The sequence below is a fragment of the Episyrphus balteatus genome, chromosome 1, assembly GCF_945859705.1.
Source record: "Episyrphus balteatus chromosome 1, idEpiBalt1.1, whole genome shotgun sequence".
Taxonomy (NCBI): domain Eukaryota; kingdom Metazoa; phylum Arthropoda; class Insecta; order Diptera; family Syrphidae; genus Episyrphus; species Episyrphus balteatus.
Window position 1 is genome coordinate 19,121,797 of NC_079134.1, and position 22,280 is coordinate 19,144,076.

Below are 22,280 nucleotides of genomic sequence, written 5' to 3' on the forward strand. Positions count from 1 at the left end.
AAAATTTAATGCAAGCAAATTTTGTATCAATTAAACTAAATATCCAAACCAAAAATTGATATCAATTAAACTTACTTATTCGTAACTCGTACTTGACTAAACCGATCATGTCCCGTACAAGCAGCTGCCGCAGTAGCTTCAGAGCTTTTCGCTCGCTGATTAAATTTGAACATGGTAAAGGACTTTTTGGCACTGGCTACCTCGCACACTCGAAAGATGATCTTGCGACTACTTTTGAAAACCGTATTTAGGGTCTTATATACTAGAATTGATACTGATTTGGGATTTGATTGTGCCGATGTGGGTGTGGATGTTGGTAGGCCGTTGCCGCCGCCGCCGCCGGTGATCGGTATTGACAGAGGTGCATGTGGTGGTAGATTGCATTGGAGTGTATTCGCCTGCAAAGGCTGATAAAATATATCCTTTTGTTTGATTGGATGTTGTTGTATGATTCTATTGTCGGCCGCTTGGAGGAGCTGTTGGTGTTGTTGCTGAAGCTGGTGATTGTGTTGGTGCTGTAATTGCTGCCCAGTGGTGTCCTTTAAGACAGACACACACATATCCATACAAACACACACATAAACGTAAAACAGCAAAATGAAAAAAAAGTGGAGAAAAAGAAAAAAACAAATAAAATTTAAATAAAAATTGTGAAATAACAAGACAAAAATATTAATTATTTTTTTTTTGTCGTCTTTTTTGTATAAGCATTTGTGTTGATATAATAATAAATATATATATTTTGTATAAATTATTTTTAATAAAGGACACATTTAATTCTGCATTGCATAGAGTTATGTGTGTAACTTGTGATCAACTTTCAGCCTTTAAGTCGCATTTTCAAATAATACAAAAAAATTATAAATTTCAAAATTAAATAAAATTAAATTTTAAAAATAACGCTTGCAGCAATTTCTACGTTTTCTTTAATTTGCATTTTTAATAATATTTATTTGTATACGAACGCTGTTTATCTATATATATTTTAATGTTCATGGTAGTAAGGGTTTTTTTTAAGTAGTATATTTTTTGGTGTATAGTGTTTTTTTTTTTTTTTAATTTGCTATCACAAAAGCAGAGAAATACAATTCATCGTTCAACATGCTGAGCAGCCAATAAAGAAAATAACAAAATTTTGGTTTTATTTTTTGTTGCATCTGAACATGAAATGAAAACTCGAAACTGAATTAAAAACAAATTTGACTTAATATTTAAAAAAACAATGTTTTTTTTTTTTTGAATACCAATTAAAAAGAAAAGGACGATACAAAATATAAAAGAAATAATAAATTGGAATTTTTTAAAAATTTTGTTGGGGTGGAAATTTGATTTTTTTTTTTTTTAATTTATATTTATTTGCTTTTTCTATGGTGATGTGATGGCAAAAAGTGGACGGTTGCTACCTACCGATAAAGGTGTATGTTCTACACTCCGATTGTTGATTCTTAAATAAAAAACGCTTTTAAATAATTTTTTAGATGATGATGAATGAAAATTTTTTTTAAATTAATGTTCTTATAAGAAATTTGCATTTAAAACTAAATTTAACTTAAATTAGTTCGTTGTGAGTAGTCTATTTTGTGGTTCACTATTTTGAATAAATTTCATATTTTTGGGTAGCAAAAGGATGAAAACTTAGCAAGAAAGACAAATAATTGATAATGCCAGTCAGTCTTAATTTAAAGATTAGAAAACAAATTTTGAGGATATCTGCGGTAACAATTTCATATAAGTTAAGTCTTATTTGCTGTGTTATACGGTTTCAGATTTTTTCACTAATGACGAGTTGGCAAAATTCACTTTCATCTAGTTTGAAACTCTTCCCGTAGTCGGAAGACCTTATCCATAGAGATTCATATAAAACAACCTAAAACAAAAAAAATTTTATCTTGAGTTTTTATCAGATTGTCAAGGTTGAGAATTTTCAGACTTGGGGGAAAGGATAAACTGTTAATTACATTTGCTTCCCGTACCTTTAAAATAACAACGGTTATAGCTTTAAACTTAAGGACTAATATTTTTTATGTAAATACACTCATGCTGTCAATAGTTTTTAACGACCAATATGCATTGGGATTTGGATATGAATATCTTCACGGATTAGAACGTTTGAGCTCCTACAAAAATACATCTTGCTAATTTGCTAATTTGATAATAATGACTTTTCAGTGAGTTAGAAGATTAGGTTAGATTAACGAAAAAAGTATTTGAGTCCTTTTTTGTAGAACAATTTTTTCCCTACAAGAATATGTCTTGGTCGTTTGATTATCATGATTTTTCAATTTGTTACAAAATTAAAAAAAACCGAATTTATAATGATTTTCTCAAACTTTAGACCTTGAATATCTTTTAAACGGTTAGATAGACGAAAAAAGTGTGAAATACCTTTTTTGTAAAGCGTTCAATTTCCTAAAATAATATGTAAAGAAATTTGCTTAAAAGATTAATAAGAAAATGATTTTTTTAATATAAGATTGATGTAAAAATGGAAAACTGCGAAGTGGATGATCTTCCCATTAATACACAGAGCTCATATTTGGTGAGTATGTTCAAGAGCAGCCTAGCAATCGATTTTTCGGAGTAAAAAAATATAAAAAAGGTACTCGGTTTTTTTTACCAACCCTAGTATAGCTATACCAAGATGCATAGAAATTTTTACTTGCGATATAGGTACTATAGGGCAAGTTTAGGATTCGTAAAAAAAATCGAACTCGAGATAACAATTTTACATGACATTACGATGATGGAGAATGCCAAAAAAGTGGGTCCGGCAATTCTGTCTGTCTGTCTGTCTGTCTGTCTGTCTGTCTGTCTGTCCGTCTGTCTCTATCTGGAGCTGCAGCCTAAACGAGTGAAGTGATTTTCTTCAAACTTGGTAGTTAGCAGTTTTTTGTGATTCCCTAGAGGGGAAATTGAAATTTTTTTTTTATGACCAAAACTAACGGTACCTGCCATATAACGGAAATAGAAAAGTTAATTTTTTTCAAAAACGGCTCTAACGATTTTGATTAAAATTTTTGTGTGTAATACTACACATAAGGGCCAACTTTTTAAATAAAAAAAATATTTTTTGTACCGTTATTAACGGTACCTGTCATAGAACGGTTTTTTTCGTTTCTGAATATCTCGTACAAAATTAACCCGATTTAAATGAAAATTTTTATACAAAAGTGTGTAAGTAAAGATAATATTAAAATTTTAGAAAATTTTCAAAAAACGCATTTTTGGTTTTTTAAAAAATATTTCAAAATTTTTTTTTGAAAAATCAATTTTTTGAAAACGGATCAATGAAAAATTTTGAAATTTAGTTTTTATGTGTAAATTAATTATTTCTTCAAAATGGCATACCAACTTTTTTTTTGAAAAATGTTAAAAAAATTTTATATATAAAAAATTATTTTTTTAAAAAACGGCTCCTACAATTTTCAAAATTTTTTTTCTAAAAATACCTTTTTATACGAGAAATAAAATGGCATATTTGTTTTTTTTTTTAAGATATTTTAAAACGGAGTTTTATTAATTATAAAAACAGATTTAATTTTTTTATACTACTTAAAAATATCGAATTTTAAATTTCTTGAATAAAAAGCTTTAACATTATAGTTACTTTAAGCATAAGAGCAAGTACGTGCGACCCCAGTCGTGCAATTTATTTTAATTAGATATAAAAGAAAAATCAAAAAAACTACATTTTATCCTAAATGAAATAATAATAAAACTCAGCCTATCACACCAAAAATTTATTGGGTCAAAATCCAAAACAGAGTTTGAGCTGTGTAGTTTTAGTTTGGCTTTTCCTTCCTTTTTCGCCTCAGGGGGCTCAAGCCCCTCCTCCCCAAGCCTTCAAGTTCATGTTATTATTTAACTGATTTCATCATAATTTACATGACTAACTGAAACTTGTTCGTAGATCTTAGAGATTTAAAGGCAGCACAGATGCTCGAGTCCCCTCCAAATTCTGAAACGGCTATTTGTGTTTGTTTGAGTAAGAGCCTTAGCTGACGTTTTTGGATTATAGTCAAATTCCGAACTCTTCAGATCATTTTTTTTAGTATTTTAACGTCTAATTACATCACCGTTAAATTTTGCAAAATTTTGTTATGCAATCTCTTAACGCCATATTTGATCGTCTTTAGTATATTTACTTTTTTTCAAAAAAAAATATTTTTCTCAAAGATATTAGAAATAGAAATTTTTGATATCTCAAAATCATTATGCGAATTCCAATTTGCGTTTCTGATTTTGATTAAAAAAGCTGATTTCATTCAAAATTAGTTTTTGAGACTTTCATGTTCTGCATTTCATTTTTTGCGTATTCACTTGCCAAAAGTGAAATTAGGTGTTCTGCATTTTTTCACTCATTTAGATTTTCTGACCGACTTCAATTCACTATTGTCGTTTTCGATTGGTTTCACTCAAGAATTCACTCATTCTGAAATCGAATGGAACAGGTCAAGTCGTTTCCACTCAATTCTGTTTTTTTATTTTGTGTTTGTGAAATTTCAAATGTCAAATATTGATATTATTTTTTTTTTCAACCGGAAAAATTATAAAAATTTATAGACCTGAAGACGACAAAAGAAGAATATGTTAAAAAAAAATCATTCCACTGCATTAAGGTACCCATTTCAATCTTTTTATTAATTTTAATATTAATTTAATTTAAATTTTTGAATGACAACAAAAAAAGAATGATTGAGTATTTTTTTGTTGACATTTTAGTGTTCATGTATTAGTGCTTCTGATTTTAAATCGAGAAGAGAATTTCTCTTCTGAGAAGCGTTCTGTCTGTCAGTTTTGTGCGAATAAAACACTTTCAGAAGGCTTCGGAATGATTCCGGACGCTTCCGGAGAGCCAATCGAAAACGCCATATGTTTCTGTTCGTGAATTTGGAGTCTTTTTCAATGAATCTGCAATTGGAAAAGCAGCAGTGATTTTACTTTAGAAACAAAATAAAAATGGAAGATCCTTCAGTTTTGACAGTTTGAAGCAATTTCGAAGTTTTCTAAATCGATCGAAATGAAGAATATATTGATATTTCATTTCTCGTGAAATTGAAAAGTAAATTGAATTCACTTTCGTTCGAATTGCGGAACATGGGAGTATATATCGAAAATAGTGATGGTGATGAGTATAGCTTAAAAAAAAATAGGAATAAATCTGTAAACAGTTTTGATTTCAGCACATGACAAAGCTCGAACGAAATTAAGTGTTTTTTTTAGGATAACTCAACTCCTTGATGTTTGTGTAAAATGTTTGCGACACAAGAACTTTGAAAAAAAAAACACTAGGTACTCTGAATCACGGTTGCCGGAGTGGGTAGGATCCTACCAAACTGGGTAGGTTTTTTTACCTTGGGTAGGTTGGTAGGTTTGAAGTCAATTTGGTAGGTTTTTCCAAGTTCTTTCTCTAAAATAATTTTATTTTTAATAATTGACAAAAAAAATTGTAATTATGTCAAATCTACCCAAAATATTTGTGCCAAACAAATGTGCCCATCTAAACCGAGAGTAATATTATTAAGTAGTGTATGTAAACGCAGTATCCTCATTGTTGGTGTCTGAACTCATCCATTTTCATGTTTTGTGTTGACACTAACTTCACATTCTTGATTAGTGATTTCTAAAAAATGGCATTACAATTTTATTTTAAAAGTTTTTTTCCAAAAAATTATTTATAAAAAATTGTTTTTTTAAAAAACGGCTCTAACGATTTTGAAATTTTTTTTCTAAAAATGCACGTTTATATATCAATCAAAACTGCATACTTGTTTTGGAGAGCAATTTAATTTCAGATTTTATTTTATTTTTTTAAACGAATTTTATTTTTTTTTCCAAATTTCTGTATAGAAAGTCTTAAAAATTTAAGCAACTTTAACTCCAAGAGCAAGTTCGTGCGACCCAGTCGTGCATTTTATTTTTTTAAACAAGAATTTATTCTCTTAAAATCGAAAATTTTCGTTGGGTAGGTTTTTCTTTGAATTGGTAGGTTTTTTTCGAAACTTTGGTAGGAAATTTTTTATGCGAGTGGCAACCGTGCTCTGAATGTGAAAGGAGGAGACAGTAGTACGATCTCTCGAAAGCAGTAAAATGCTACTACATCACTTTCAGTATTGTAGCCCATCATTCTCTCGATCAAAGATGAATAAAAAGAGAGAAATTTTTTTTGCACCATTTACCCTCTAAGAAATTTTTGTATTTTCATTGCTTGATTTATTTTTCTGCAGACAAAATTCAAAAGCGCTTTCTTGTTTTTAAACAAAATATTATGGTTGAAAAATTTGAAATCTTTATTAGACCAGTAGTGGAGTAACTAAAGCTCAAAAATTGGCAATATTATGGAACCCGGCCGAACAGTTTAGATTTTGATAATCTTTTTTTTTTAAACGTCGGTAATTAAAAAATACTTTTAAGTCTATAGATTAAAAATTGCCGGTGTTGCCATTTAGATTTTTTAAATTTAATTGGAGATTTTTGTGAACAAAAAAATTTTTTTTCAAAAATTTTTCTTAAAATTCATAGATTAATTGATGCCAAAAGATTGTCTAAAAACTTCAAGGAAAAAAAATATATGGAAGTGAGGGGCAATCTTACATCGTTTTTTGACTTCAAACACAAAAAAAAATATCTGAGCGCAACTGCAACACCTACAATATTTAAATATACATTTTTAAAAAGCTAGAAGTTTACTCATATTTGTAAAATTAAAATTAAGTTTATTGAAGTAGGGGCTTTTGAAATAATGGTAACTGAACTCAGACTTTTGAAAAAAAAATTTAGCATGTCGTTTTTAAAACTTTTTTCGTAGTATAATTTGCATTTATTTTTAAAATTTTTTGGTCGCATTTATTATGATTTGAAATAATAAAAGGAAATGTCAATATGTATTACGGTTTATTAAAAAAATTAAAAAGTATTTCATTTTCGAAGAACTTTTTTTAATAGGTAGAAGTTTTGAAAAAAATGTAACTTATTTTTTTTTTTAAGTTCAACATCTAAATATAAAATTATTTTTTTCATTTAATAACCCTTGCTGTTTAAAGTTAAATAAAAAATTGAAAGTTCTTATTTACCAAAATCTTTCAGAAAATTAATTATTTCAATGCAAAAATTCAGTTTGTATCGAAAATCCCATTGAAATTGAAGTAATTTTTAATTTTTTTTTTTTCAAAAGTGTGATATGTATATATTAACTTTTCTGCTTCGAAATTCAACTTATAATATTTATGGCCAAAATTTTTTTGTAAAAAAATTCATATTTTATTAGAAAAAGTTTGGAAAAAAGTTATTTTAAATTTTTTTAATAACGTTTTTTTTTTAATTCTGAGCTTGAGGACCATTTTTTCAAAAACTCTTAATTAAATTTAGTGGATTTAAATTTTAGAGATAAGAATAAGCTTCTGGCTTTTTAAAAATGTATTTTAAAATATTGTAGTAATAGATATTGTAATGTATAGATTGTCCCTTACTCCCTTATATTTTTTTTCCTTAAATTACCTAGAGAATCTTTTGCTATCATTTGTTTTATGAAATTTAAGCAAAAAAAAAAATGGGTTTTTTTCAAAAAAAATTTAATTTTAATTTTAAAAAACAATACGGCAACATCGGCAATTTTTAATCTATAGACTTTAAAGTACTTTTAATTACCTACGTTTGAAAAAAAAATCGTCAAAATCAGAGCTGTTCAAAATCAGAGGGTTCCCTAATAAAATTTGCTTTAGTTACTCTACTACAGTAATATTATCGATTCTGTGAAAGACCGTGGGTGTCAAATCTGGCGTTATTTTCCATCAACAAATGTCAAAAAATACCCAAATTTCTCAGCCTGTGTTGATTTAAGCTTTAAAATACTTATTTTTGGAAAAAATATCATCGAATATCCAAAAATTTGACCGTAAAATATTTTCCATGATATTGCTTTTTAAGAGGTAAATTCGTTTCAATTTTTGGATATGAAGTTTTGTGATTAACTCTTATGAAAACTCCAAATTTAAGATATCAAGAAAGTTCTCAATCCACCATTCTGAATCTCATATGAACAAAAGTGAAGAAAAAAAAAAACTTGGTACCAGGACATTTTATGGAACTATTTTTTTTTTTTTTTTTGGCAAAGCTAAAAGCATAAAATTAATTTTAAATGCCAAACTGTATGAAATTTTCAATACAATTGTTCCGAATATTTAAGATATACCTTATTTTCTGACAAAAAGACGAGATATATATACTTGAATTAATTTATATAATCAAGTCTCAGTTCCAAACAAATAAGATTAACGATTGCCACAAAGAAAGTAAATAAGTTTCTTTTTTAAATTTAATTAAAAAACTGATTAAGCCAGCGCGTATTTCCATTGCGTGAACCTTTATTTTATAGTCCTATAAATCATCTGGATATTTTAATAACTTAATGAAGAACATTTATAAATCAATTATATTAATTAATAAATCAGATTTATGTATAATAAAATGTAATTAAAAATCGCCAGCTTGAACCAAAAAAAAAAATGCTTTACCCTTTTACCCAACAACGATGGGGACTGGTTATAAATTGCACTTAATGCAATCACTTTTCTGCAATCAACTTTCCCACAAACATAATCAAAGTTCCCATTAATTTTGTTCAACAATCCTTTTCCCTTGTTGGCAATGATGCTGATGAAATATACTCATCCTAATAATTTATGGTGGAACTTTTCAAAAATTGTTGAACAATGAACATCATTATGGTTAATTCGACCCCACATGGTTCAAATAAAAAAAAAAACGACATGATGTGAAATTTAGTAAAAATTTTCTTTTTATTGAAATCTTAAATGACTCTTAGACTCGTGTAAATTCCAGGCACGATAGTTAGACAAATAGATTCATTCTTGACAAGCAATCATAGATCCTTGTCAATTTTATTTTTTAGTTTTTTTTTATTAAATGTCAAACTATTCGGGCGATAAGATGACAATGAAGTGTTGCTTCCCTTTTCTCTACCTCTTTTTGGTGGCAAAAAATGCGCATCAAGTAGTTTTTTTTTTCTTATAAAAAGCTCTTGTAGAGATTTCTTTCTTGAGTGCTTGAGATGAAATATAGTTTTATTGACATAAACTACGGTGCACGTATTTCATTATAAGAGGCTATTGAGATGGCGCCAACACACACGAAAAAGAAAAAAAAATGAATCCTATGTTATTTGAGAGTATTTTGTAAGGACTTGCTTCTAATGTGTCTGTTGAAAAATCCAATTTTGTCCTAAGGGATTTTTTTTATAGCAAACGACAAAAAAAAAGTTTGTTGGATATGTCATGCTTATGAACGTGATTTCATATTCAACCATGGTAGGAGTATTTTGTCAGAGTTAATATTCTTGAAACAAAAATTACGGTAAGAGTGTAAAAAAGTAAACCTTAATCTTTTGCTTATAGAAGTTATAAAAAGTTAAACAAAATTTATAAAAAGTCAGATTAAGGAAACAAAATTGCGTGAGGTGTTTTCAAAAGACACACGTGAGGTACCTAATGAACTTTTAACTTTCTCATAATCTATCGAAACAAACTACGACAAGAACTAAAGAACTATTAAGCTGTTTTGTGTAAAATGGTACTCTTAATATTTAGGACAAGAAAACCTTGTAAATACATTTTTTTTTTATGTTAAAGTGTTTTGAAAACACTTTGCTTGCTTTTAAAATTTTACATAAAAATCGGGAAAATATAAATTAGCAGAAATATTAATCAAATGTACGAATAAGTAGCATGAACTTGCTCTTATGGTAAAAGTGGTTTAGAATGTTAAAGTTTCTTATAGCTTTCATAAAACAAATTTTTTAATCCAATCTTGTCATTTATTTTAGGTATTAGAAATGTAAAAAAGAATTAAAAATTGTTTTCAAAACAACGAAAATATCCTTTTTGAATGATTTTAATCTTCAACCTAAATTTGCCATTTAGTTTAGTTTTATAATAATGATTTTTTGGAATTTTTCAAAACTTAAGATTTAAAAAACTTTAAGATGTTTAGGTAATTACATCTATATTAAAAAAATTCGCTGCAAACGGCTTAGTTGTTTATGAGAAAGTCAAAAATTAAGAAAACGGTTTATATGACAAGATTTGGTAAACAAATTTAAACGCATTGTTTTTTTTTAAACGGTGTTTTCAGAGTTCGGTGAGAAAACTTCCCCAAATCGTCTTGAAATTTTCACAAGGTTTTCTTAAGCACACTTTTGTCAGATCTTTATTTCAGGAATATGGGTTCTGATAATATTTTCCATTTTTTAATTTTCTTGACAAAAAATAAATGATTTTTTTTCTTCGGAAAGCAGTAATTTTTTCAAAAATTTGACTATTATATCGATCTTTACCTGTATTTATCTCTAGGTATCCTAAAAATGTTTTATAATTAAAATAATTTGGATCAGAGATATCTTCCTCACCATCAGACACCTTTTTGTGGAGGTCCTCGCAGTAAATAAGTCGCGAATTCATGAAATTCATTAAACTCGCTATAATACACATTTACTCTATGTATTTATTTAATAAAAATCCACTCCACAAGCAGCCACTTCACAAAAAAATTCGCAACAAAATTTACAAAATGAAGGATGCCGTTTAATTTATTATATACAAAATAGTTTTAAGAAAAAATTTTATTTTTTTGCATATAAAAACTTTTTAACATTTTTAAAAAATTAAAATTGATATGCTATTTTGAAATTTATAGGTATTAAAATTTGGACAATATTCTTGATCTCTTTTGTCAAAAATTTGATTTTTCAAAAATGAATATTTCATTTTTATTTAATCAAAAAAAAATATGTTTTTCGAAAATTTTATAATATTTTTATATTACTGTTACTTAAGGGGAGGTGTACCGTCTCATAAACGGCTTAACGATTGTAGATAGGTGGATAACTTTCACATTTGTAAAGATAATTGAATGAAATGAATTTTATTATTTAGTTAATAAATAAGGCTTAAAATATTCGACCTAATAATTTTTAAATTTGAGCAATTGTAATTTAGAGAGTATTAAAAGCGATAATTTTGGTCGTTGTTTTAGTACGACCTATTTGTTTTGTGTTTGTTTCTTACTCAGACTAAATTTTTTTTTTAATTCTATTTTGGATTGAGATAGAATCAAACAAAAGAGTAAAGCTATTTTGGAAAACTAAAACTTTGTTTTTTATAGAAAAAAATGAATCGCAACTTATGCTATTTTTCTTGACCTTGCAAAGTTTGAACAGGTGTTCAAAATATTTCAAAAATTTTTCCAAATTCAAAAATGTTTCCAAAAAATATATAGTATACTATTCTGAAGAAATAATTATTTGACACATAAAAAAAAATATTAAAACAAAAAAAAAGAGGTTGTCTGTAAAGCCGGTTTACGGACGATGATTTTACGTGATAACGTCGTAAGAAAACAGGTTGTGTGCTTTTAAAATGAGTCAATTGAAGCGTTTATTTATTTCAAACAATCATAATTTACAAGAAAAGCTAAAAAAAATGAAAAAAGTGAAAAAATCGGGATCGGGTCAAAATTCTGGCTTCAAAATTCCGCTTTTCAAAATTCTGCTTTTTTAACGAAAATTCTGTTTTTCAAAATTCTGCTTTTTTTCTTTTCTGCTTTTCAAAATTCTGCTTTTTAAAATTCTGCTTTTCAAAATTCTGCCAGCATTATACTTAAACAAAAAAATTCTGCCAATTCTGTTTTTTTTTATAGCATATGTGCTGACTAAAGAAAAATACACCTCATTAATGTAATTCAACATAGGGACTTTCCTAATTTTTTTTTGTTTAAGTGTCGGAAATATTTTTTAAAATGCATAGACTGACTGTCTTTCGAATAAAATCTATAACTTATTGGAACCGATGTTGTTTGATACAAAATATTCCTTTTCTTATTCAAATTTTTGATTATTCATCTTTATTTGATAAATTAAAAAAAATTTGAATTATTTTCGGAAATGTTTTGTATTTAAACAAAAATTAATATGCATTCAAAGAATGACAAATTATGTAGGTAAGTAATCAAATAAGCAGACAATTTATCAAGAAGATGATTTTACAGAATTTTGCAAAAAATTAAAAAAGGGTTTGGAAAATGTTAAAAAGCGCGCGCTTTTTAACATTTTCCAAACCCTTTTTTAATTTTTTGCAGAATTTTGAAAAACAGAATTTTGAAAAGCAGAATTTTGAAAAACAGAATTTTGAAAAACAGAATTTTGAAAAGCAGAATTTTGAAAGCAGAATTTTGTGAAGCAGAATTTTGAAAGCAGAATTTTGACAAAAGAATTTTGACCCCGGCAGAATTTTGACCCCAACCCGAAAAAATCATTTCCATCACCCAAAAATTCAATTTTTTTTTTATATAACAACCTATAATAAATTTTATACCATCTGAAAGCTTATTGTCTTAGCTCAAAATATATATATCGATTAGGTTTATGAGACATCTACAAAAAGAGCTAGAATTTTTTGAACTCGATCAAATTTCATTAAAAAAGGCAAAAAAAAACATTTATTTTTATGTTCTCAGGCTATGGAATCAATTTTTTTGTTTGACAATCTATAAACAAATTTACCATGTGAAAACTTATTATTTCACCTTTCAAATGACGTATCAATCTCATTTCAAAGATGCCTACAAGAGAAGTTAGAATTTTTTAAAGTCAACCATGTCGAATTTCCAGACTGAGATTACGGTACTTCCCACACTGGTGGCTGTTCGGGGGGCAACAGATCTCCACTGGTATTTTGAGGTTTTTCGCAAGTTTCTTGATTTAACATTGTGTAGCTTGTAGTTAGTCTACCGTTATTTCTGATATACCAAATGAAAGGTAATTGTATCAGGATGCTCATAAAAGTTTAATAAAATTTTTATCTTCTCTTGGTCAAAAGTTATAACCTGTTGAACTCTAAAATTTTATTTTAGCGTTATCTCAAAATTGTGCTTACGAAAATGATTGAAACTTCGCAAACATATAGTCGTAGTCATGGTCTATCATTATTCTTTATACTTTATTCCTGTATCTATTAAAGAAAAAAAGATAAAAATAAAAAACGATGAAAATCGGTTAAAAACTGTCAAAAACGTGTTTTTTAGAAACTTGTTTCTTCCTTTATTCAGTCAAAACTCACTATACGATTTTTGAGCATGTATGCATAAGAGCAAAACCTACATGTCCTATACTGCCGTACTAAGCAAAAAGGGCATATGAGCCAAAAACCCAAAATTGAGTTAAGGGTATTTTTGACATCCTGAAACAATGCCTCATTTATATGTTAACTAAAAACATCGCATTTCCACTTCCAAGTGGCTCAAATTAGTCAATGAAGATGACCACAACGATATTAACCCGCTGTATTCTCTAATAGAAAAATGCATTTTTCTAACACTAGGAATTAAAAAAAAATATTTTTTTACACATTTGGGAAGCTTGAATATTATATTATTATTGTGTAAAATAAAAAATATATATTTCCTACTACAAGTTGCTTAAAATCCCTTTGAAACTTAGCACATTAACAATTCTCAACTCTTTCCTTATTCAGTAAAATGCATTTATTTCAAAACTACAAAAATGGATATGCACCCTTTTTGCTTAGCACGGCAGTATAAGTTTGAGGTTTTTTAAACTCTCCAAAAAAAAGCTAAAAATCAAAAATTACCCAAAAACACCCCTAAAAAACAAGGTGTTTTTCAAAAATTCATATTTCGAAACGCAGAGTGTTGGTAAAAAATCCGTATTAGACCTCTAATTTTTTCCCCTAATCTTTCACCTGGCATATCTTTAGAATTGTCATAAAAAATTTCCTTTACCTAAAATCATCATTTTGTCATAGCCCCAACACGTGTACAACATTCAAACAAAACGTTATAGCTTGGTTTAAAAATTTTTTGGATTTTTTTCTTAAATGCAGTTATTCTTAAATTAGTCTCATCTATCTATAGCAAAAAAAAATCAATTCTCTACAACTTTGCGTTTAGATTTTAGCCCAAATTTCATCTTTCCGTTTTACCCCTGTTTACCCTATTAAATGCGAAAGTGCGAGAGTGTAACGTTAAAAAATGGCGTCACTTTTTTGTGGTGGCTGCCATGGTTCATCGATTTATAAGACGTTATCACGTCAAAAAAAAAAATTAATCAACCCATTTTCAAAAAAAAAAAAAAAAAAAAAATTTGAAGTTTATTTTTTTAAATCGAAAACAATTTTTTTAAAATTTTTTTCTTAATTTTTTCATTAAAGCTATAAAGAGGTTTTATTTTACTAATTTATGAGAAAGTTATGGCAAGTATTTAGTAAAGGCTCAAAAAATATTTCTTTTTTTTTCAAAAGTAGGACGTTAAATTCCAAAATACACTTTTTTAAATCAAAATCGTAACAACCGTTTTTGAGGAAAACAACATTTTATATTTTGGTCATATGGCAAATACAGTTAATTTTGGCTCTAAAATTATAATTTCAAAAATATAATTTGAAGAAAAATACAGACAGAATTGCGGGACCCACTTTTATTTCCCATTCTCTAACATAGTAATGTCATATCGTATTGCTATCTCGGTTTCGATTTTTTTACGAAGCCTTGATTTTCCCTATAGGCTATATCACTTCTATGAATATCGCAAGTAAAAAACTAACTCGCATATTATTTATAAACTAAATAATTTCCATCGGCAAATTCAATGAGTGAAAGTTTATTTGCAGGAATTAGTTCATGAGACCCAATGGCTTTTTTATCTGTTGAAGAGCTCCAAGCCATCTAACTTTATCAACGAATTTCAATTTTATTTTCTAAATTTTAGCTGAATTTAACTAAATTTTATAAAAACCACAAAATCGTGAATTGAAAAGTTAAAAAATACAAAACTGCCTACAGCGACACAATTTCATACAGTTAAACTCTAGCTGACTAGTTATAAAAATTCACAACTTTATGAAAGCCTCGTGGAAAAACAAAACAAAAAAAAAAAAAAAAACAGTGGAAACCAAATCAAATTCCCTGAAGGAATTTTCTGATCAAAAGTGTAGGTACTAATAAAAACCTTCCCATGTGAATCAAATCCATTTCGAAACTCATGTTATGTGACCTGATATAGTTAACCAAATAATAGATATTTCCTACAAAAATAAATAATGAACCAAAAACAAATCAATAACTTACTTTTTTTCTGTCCCAGATTATAGTACCTATATCAAACTGCCTAAAGGCACGCCACAACAAAAATTTAATTCGAGGTAAACTTTTTTGTTTTTGTTATTATTAAAACTGATAAATAGAATCCTCTACAATTAAAACACACGGAAGTGGCTTACTATAGGAAGTTGCTCTTGCAAACACGTGCATCCAATAAAAACTATTTTCATTATCCATAACACCTTTTTTTTTGTTAATATTATTCACTTCATTGCTAATTCAATATAAATCGAAAAAAAAAAATATCCAACTTCCGATAGAAAAAATAAAAAATCAAAACCCGATAAGTATATTTTTGCTTGAATGAATACAACAGCTCATCATGTCACACAATTCCAATTCCACACAAACAAACAAGCCATATTGCATTTTCAGGAAAATTAATTTTTATTGAGAAGGACGACGCGACGATGTGTTTATCCTTTTTCGAATGTGAAATTTTTTAATTTTAATTTTAATTTGAATTTTAATTAAAAAGCATTTACACGTTTTGTTAAGTGAAAATTGCACAGTGAATAACAATCAGAAAAGAGAAAAACACACATCAATTCAATCCTGGAATGATGGGGTTTCTCATTTACACTGGAGGCGTTTTGACGGCAGTGGGCGTGTATTCTTGCATTATTCAATTATAATTTTATTTAATTTTAAATTCCGCGTTTAACATTTATTTGTATTGTTTTTTTTTTTGGATATCCAATAAAAGAGAATTGGGATTGTATTTATTCAGATTATTTGGTGAATATACAATTTTTGAAACAACAAAAAGACCCTATAAGCAAATTAATTGGCAGAGACTAATTGAGTCGGTGTCCGGCGGGCCTCTAGTAGGCGCAAAACATTAATTACTCAGGTGATTTTAATATCATTTTGTGGTGGTTGTCGATGATGGTCGTTGGTATATGGCGGGCGTCACGACGTTGATGAGAACCGACTCCAACGGATTGTTCTGACAAACTGTGACAACAATTTCCTCCTCTAAATGGATTATGAAAAAGAATTGATTTTCTTGTTTTTTTTTATTTTTTATTTTTTATTCTTTTGGCTTTGTCATGAGTTTTTTTTTTTGTTTTGTATCTATTTTTTGTAATTTTTTTGTATCTTTTTTTTTCTGAATTAATACCACCACACATATGGACATGACAATCTGTCAATAGAGTCATTCTAGTGCAATTTCAATTCACATAAACACCATCGAACCGATGTTGTAGGTATCTATTGATTGCTGCTGTCGTGTATTTTATTGCAACACAAACAGAACTAAACAAAAAAAAAAAAAAAAGGAAAAGAAAGGCAAAACCACTCACCTGTATAATATATAAAAGTGGATACAGCTCTCTCTTGAACTTGAACATAAAAAAATGAATGCAAAATTTATATTCTTAGAAATAGAATATTTATTCATATACAAAGATATACCTCCATAAATATGTATATGGGGATATGGTATTTTTGAACTGATGTGTTCCTACAACATTATTAACAGTTTGACGCTTCAAGGGACCGACTGACTTGAAAAAGGTATTACCGCAGTTCAGAAACATAGTCCAGGGAACTAAAAAAAAATATTTGAATTGATTTAAATGAAATAACTCCCCCAAGTATTTGGGTTGTGATGCTATCATTCCATTTGCATTTTACTGAAGTTATAAGCCTCTTAAGACAAAGTTTTTTTTTTTTTGACAGTGATTCTTTTGGAACTTAGCTCTCACGGCTACTTACTAGGGGAAATTATAAAACAAAAAATTGCATATCCAAAGACTCCCACAATTTTTTTTTTAAATCATTGGAGTCCTTGCTGAATCTCCCATTTCCTTATTATCGAATTAAAAAAATAAAATTGTATGAAAATATCAGTGAATTTGATTGCTTCACCGTTATTTCCTTTCGCTTTTCTAAAACTGAACTTGATGAGTTCTACATAAGTTTACAACTTTTTGTCATAACAAAAGCCTTAAAATGTTCATTCAAATATTTACCATCAACCGATAAGAAGTATTTGCTTCCACAGTTTCATAAAAAAAAATTTCTGAACATCCTACGTTCGATAGCGTTTTATTTCACCAATCGAGTGAAAAAATTGTTCTGAACTTCTTTGAACTTGTTAATAGTGTTCTTTAATTATAATTCGAAAGCTAAGCTATGAATTAAAATTAAGCCTACGACTAGGTCGCACTTATTTGCTCTTATTTTAAGCAGATTAGTAATGTTCCTATACATAACTAATGCTCAAAAACCAAAATGAATGCACATATAGTTCTTTTCGAAGATAAGACAAGAGTGACCTTAAATTCAAAGTATGGAAAGAAATGCTTTTGGCGAATGTTTTATGAGAGATTTATTTAGGTCCTAAATTTTTTTTAAAATTTAGCATTTAAAAGAACAGAGCCAAATGTTAAAATAAGAACAAAATGAATAATATTCTTTTTTGAATTAATTTAAAAGGAAATCTAAAGACTGACAGTAATATACTACGATTTCAAATTGATCATAGGCCCCTTTTATATGTTTTAACTGCTTATTTCACTAAGTTTAGAACATTTGCACTGATAAGAGTTCCACAGATCACATTTGAGTTGAATAAAACATGTCTGGGAAAAACAAAATAGACGCGTTCACGATTAAAACCCACTTTGATTCATCTTCATCAGCCGAAAACTGCAGTGAAAGAGAAGAATATCAATTTCCAAATCATGAATTGTTAAGTTTTGTTTGCTTTTTTTTAAATTGATAATAATGTTGCTGTTTACATTCTTTGGACGAACATTTTAAAGCCATTTAAAATAAGATACAAGAGTCTTACTGACAAGGTGCAGAACTGTGCCTAAATTTTTGTTTTTACTTAGTTGAATGAATGATAATTTGACCAATTATTTGAATTTATTAATGTTTATGTTGAATTGGCCTCTTTTGGTCACTTCCCTTTATATGCAAATAAAAATTTTTTATTTCATACTTTTTCCCTACGTTCCCTATTCATCTTTTTCCTTTACTTAGCTTTATTTTTATCAAAATGAAAATAGTCGTTTTTTATTTCAATTTTTTTTGCCAAATTGATTCAACAGTGACGACCAAAGTAGATACATAAAATGTTATTTTACATTTTGTTTTAAGAAAAAAACTTAGGTATACTTAATGGATAATATTCAATCTTCTTTTCTTTAATATTACGTTTTCAAGAATTCTTCAAACGCAAAAACCAAAATTGAAACTAAACTTTGTAAAAGTTGGTTCTGATCCAATTTTGGATCAGCTTTTGATGATTGTCAATTGTTTTGTAGATCCGATATCCATAATTTTTTTTTTAGAAATAAAAATGTTTCATAGCCGAAAAATAAATTTCTTAATTTTGTTTTCTCTCAATATTTACTCAAATAATCATTTTTATCAAAAAACAAAACCGACTTCCATAGCTAAAACTATGCTAAAAAAATTGAAATGGGACCACATGGCAGCCACCAGCTTTCCAATACAAAAAGAATTATCGAAATTGGTTCACTCAGTCCAAAGTTATGAGGTAACAAACACAAAAAGAGGTTGTCTGTAAAGCCGGTTTACGGACGATGATTTTACGTGATAACGTCGTCAGAAAACCGGTTGTGTACTTTTGTTTAAAATGAGTCAATTGAAGCGTTTACTTTTTTCAAACAATCATAATTTACCAGCAAAATCTAAAAACAAATACCTTTTTTATTTTCTCATTATATTAATTTTTTTATTTTAAAAGCTTCCAAAAAAAAAATTATGCAATATTTTAAAGCCAAGTATTTCTTCTTAAGAATAAAACCATTTTTAAATTTTTACAATGCGCAAAAAGTATAAAAATAATTTATTGAAAACAATCATTTTCATCAAAAAAAGCAAAGAAAACATGAATTTTTATCTTCTCACGTCATTAATTCCATTTTTTTCCCTAACAACATATACAAAATTTTATACCATCTGAAAGCTTATTGTCTTAGCTCAATATATGTATAGTATATATCGATCAGGTCTATGAGACATCTACAAAAAGAGCTAGAATTTTTTGAACTTGATCAAACATAGTCTACCGTTATGTGTGATATACCAAATGAAAGGTAATTGTCAGGATGCTCATAAAAGTTTAATAAAATTTCTATCTGCTCTTGGTCAAAGGTTATAACCTGTTGAATTCTAAATTTTTATTTTACCGTTATCTCAAAATTGTTACGAAAATGATTGAAACTTCGCACACATATAGTCGTAGTCATGGTCTATCATTTCTCCATATACTTTATTCTGTATCTATTAAAGAAAAAAAGATAAAAATAAAAAACGATGAAAATCAAGTAAAAACGGTAAAAAAACGTGTTTTTTAAAAACTTGTTTCTTCCGTTATTCAGTCAAAACTCACTAAACGATTCCAATTTTATATTTTTTTTACATATATGCATAAGTCCAAAACCTACATGTCCTATAAGTTTGAGATTTTTTGAACGCTCCAAAAAAAGCTAAAAATCAAAAATTCCATAAAAATACCCCTAAAAACAAGGTATTTTCAAAATTCATATTTCGAAACGCAGAGTGTTTGAAAAAAATCCGTATTAGATGCCTAATTTTTTTTCCCTCATCTTTCACCTGGCATCTTAAGAATTGTCAAAAAAATTTACTTTCCCCAAAATCATCATTTTGTCATAGCCCCAACACGTATACAACATTCAAACAAAACTTTATAGCTTAGTTTCAAATTTTTTTGGAATTTTTTCTTAAATGCAGTTATTCTTAAATTAGTCTCATCTATCTATTGCAAACAAAAATCAATTCTCTACAACTTTGCGTTTAGATTTTAGCCCAAATTTCATCTTTCTGTTTTACCCCTGTTTACCCTATTAAATGACGGAATTTTTAAAAATCCTTCATTTGAATTAAGCTTTAGGTTATTATCTTTCAAATAAGCTATAGAAGATTTTTGTATCTCTAATAGTTTATTTTTAATTTTTAATTGAAATTTTTTGCCACACTGCGAAATGGCGTCACTTTTTTGTGGTGGCTGCCATGGTTCATCGATTTATAAGACGTTATCACGTAAAAAAAAAAAAATACAGTCGGTAAAAAACACAACTGTAAATTAAGTTTAAAATTGTTTTCGATTAAATTTTGTTTTACTAGACAAATTATTTAAATTATCTTTGCTTAGTTGATTGAAAACTTGCTATTTAAAAAGTCAATGCCCTATCATTCAATGGGTATGATTGTTAAATTTTTAAAATTTTTCGAATAAAAGGTAACCAAAAGTGTTACACGTTTTTAAAAATGGGTGGGTACTACGCCCACTCTGCAGAAATACAAAAGTTGAATTTTGTTTGCATTATATAAACTATAAACTCAACCAAGTTTCAAGATTGTAGGATTTACAATAATTCAGTGACGGTGAGCTAATTGAATCAAAAATCTTAATTGTAGATTTTTTTTTCTTCCTAGGCACATCAAAGGCTCAACAACTCTTCACTGCAAAATTCAGGGTTAGACATAGACACTGAACAATTTTGAGGTGTAGGGTATGATTTAACTGGATTTACATGCCCTAACCATACATTTTTTTTTTTGAAAAGTTAGTAAGCTAGTTTTATTGACTTGAAAATTTTAATTCTATTCACAATTTCATTTTTAAGTTTATTTTAAGTCTTAAATTGCTTTGGCCGATGGCCATCTATCAGTTTTTTTTTTTCAAAATAACTACATAGATAGAACAAATTTCCAGCCATTTTTCCTGTACTATTATAGGTACAAAATGGTTTTGTAAATGAAGAAGAGGCTCGCAGTCATATAATCCAATTACTATAGATTTGCATTATGAAAGTTTATATTTTTGTAACATGATATTGGATGATTTGAATTCACGCATTGCGTTTTGACATTGAATCATTGGGTGTGTAAAAATAGAGGAAGAAAGTAGGAAAACAATAAGAAAGTTTTTTTTTTTTTTTTTCTTATTCATTGTTTATTTTCGCTTTTCTATATTACATCAGAATTGAAAGCCCATATGGCATTATTTTTTTTTTTTTCATTTTCATTTGTAATCATATAAACGTAATTTTTTATAAAAGGAAAGGACAGTTTTTTCTTCAATATAAATGTTCTACAAAAAGAAGCTTTCGTCACACAAATTTCTTTCTCATGAAAGCCAATTTATTGTCTTAAAATGATTTTATTTATTTTTATTAAAACTCGAAATTAAATATCCAAGTTATAATAAAAATTGTTGAAGAATAAAGAAGAATAAAATAAAATTTAGTATTTTTTCATATTTTCTATTCGCTGCCCACTAAGCTCTGAAAAGTCGTATTAAAGTTTTATGAAAACCAAATAATAAACCCCTCTTTCAATAGGAAAGATGATACCCTTATTAATTTGTACATATATAAATTATGATCTGAATATTACAACATTTTTTTTATTAACATTTTTGTTTATAATAAGCGAATTTAAATTCGTTATTTTTTTTTCGACATCCAACCAATAAATATCATAACTTTCAATATAAGTTTAAAAACAATATTTTAATATTTATGTGACAACATACTATAAATATTTATTAGTAAAATTAAATTAAAACTATTTTAATCTCATTATTGTAACACACACTTCTACATCTATTATATAGAATTCAATAAATTTTATAATAACATAATTCATTATTAAAATTCACTCAAAATTGAATAATATCTAAAATCAAAAACATACCTGCATTTTCGTATCCAATATGATATCACCGCAATGGCTCCCAATACTATAGCTCCAATGGCACACCAAAAAGCTGTCTGAAATAAAATATCAAAAAACACAAACACACACAAAAGAGGTTAGCGGTTAGTGGTTAAATAAAATTCACACCTAGAAAATGTAATATTTTTAGTAAATCAAATAAAATATTTTGTAATAAATTAGAATTAAAAAAATTAATTCACCTAATGGAATAAAACCACAAAAAAAAAAAAATATTAGCAAAATGCATTTTAGTTTATGTAAAAAAAAAGGAATAGGTACTAAATAACTTTTAGTTTAGAATAGTTTTTTTTTTTCATTCAAGGACAATCATTTATTTTATTAATAAGTACATTTGAGTGCAC

General features: G+C 27.7%; 1 protein-coding gene across 1 annotated transcript in view; it reads right to left on the reverse strand.

Annotated features, from left to right (window-relative positions):
• The window catches only part of LOC129906300 (slowpoke-binding protein-like), a 57,519-nt gene extending 35,554 nt beyond the window's left edge, over positions 1-21,965 (reverse strand). The window contains exons 1-2 of the mRNA XM_055982000.1: positions 21,895-21,965; positions 76-539 (exon numbers count right to left, since the gene is read on the reverse strand). Coding sequence (XP_055837975.1) covers positions 76-539; positions 21,895-21,900 — 470 coding nt within the window. The 5' untranslated portion in view covers positions 21,901-21,965. The remainder of the gene's footprint in view (positions 1-75; positions 540-21,894) is intronic.
• Between the last annotated feature and the right edge of the window lie 315 nt (positions 21,966-22,280).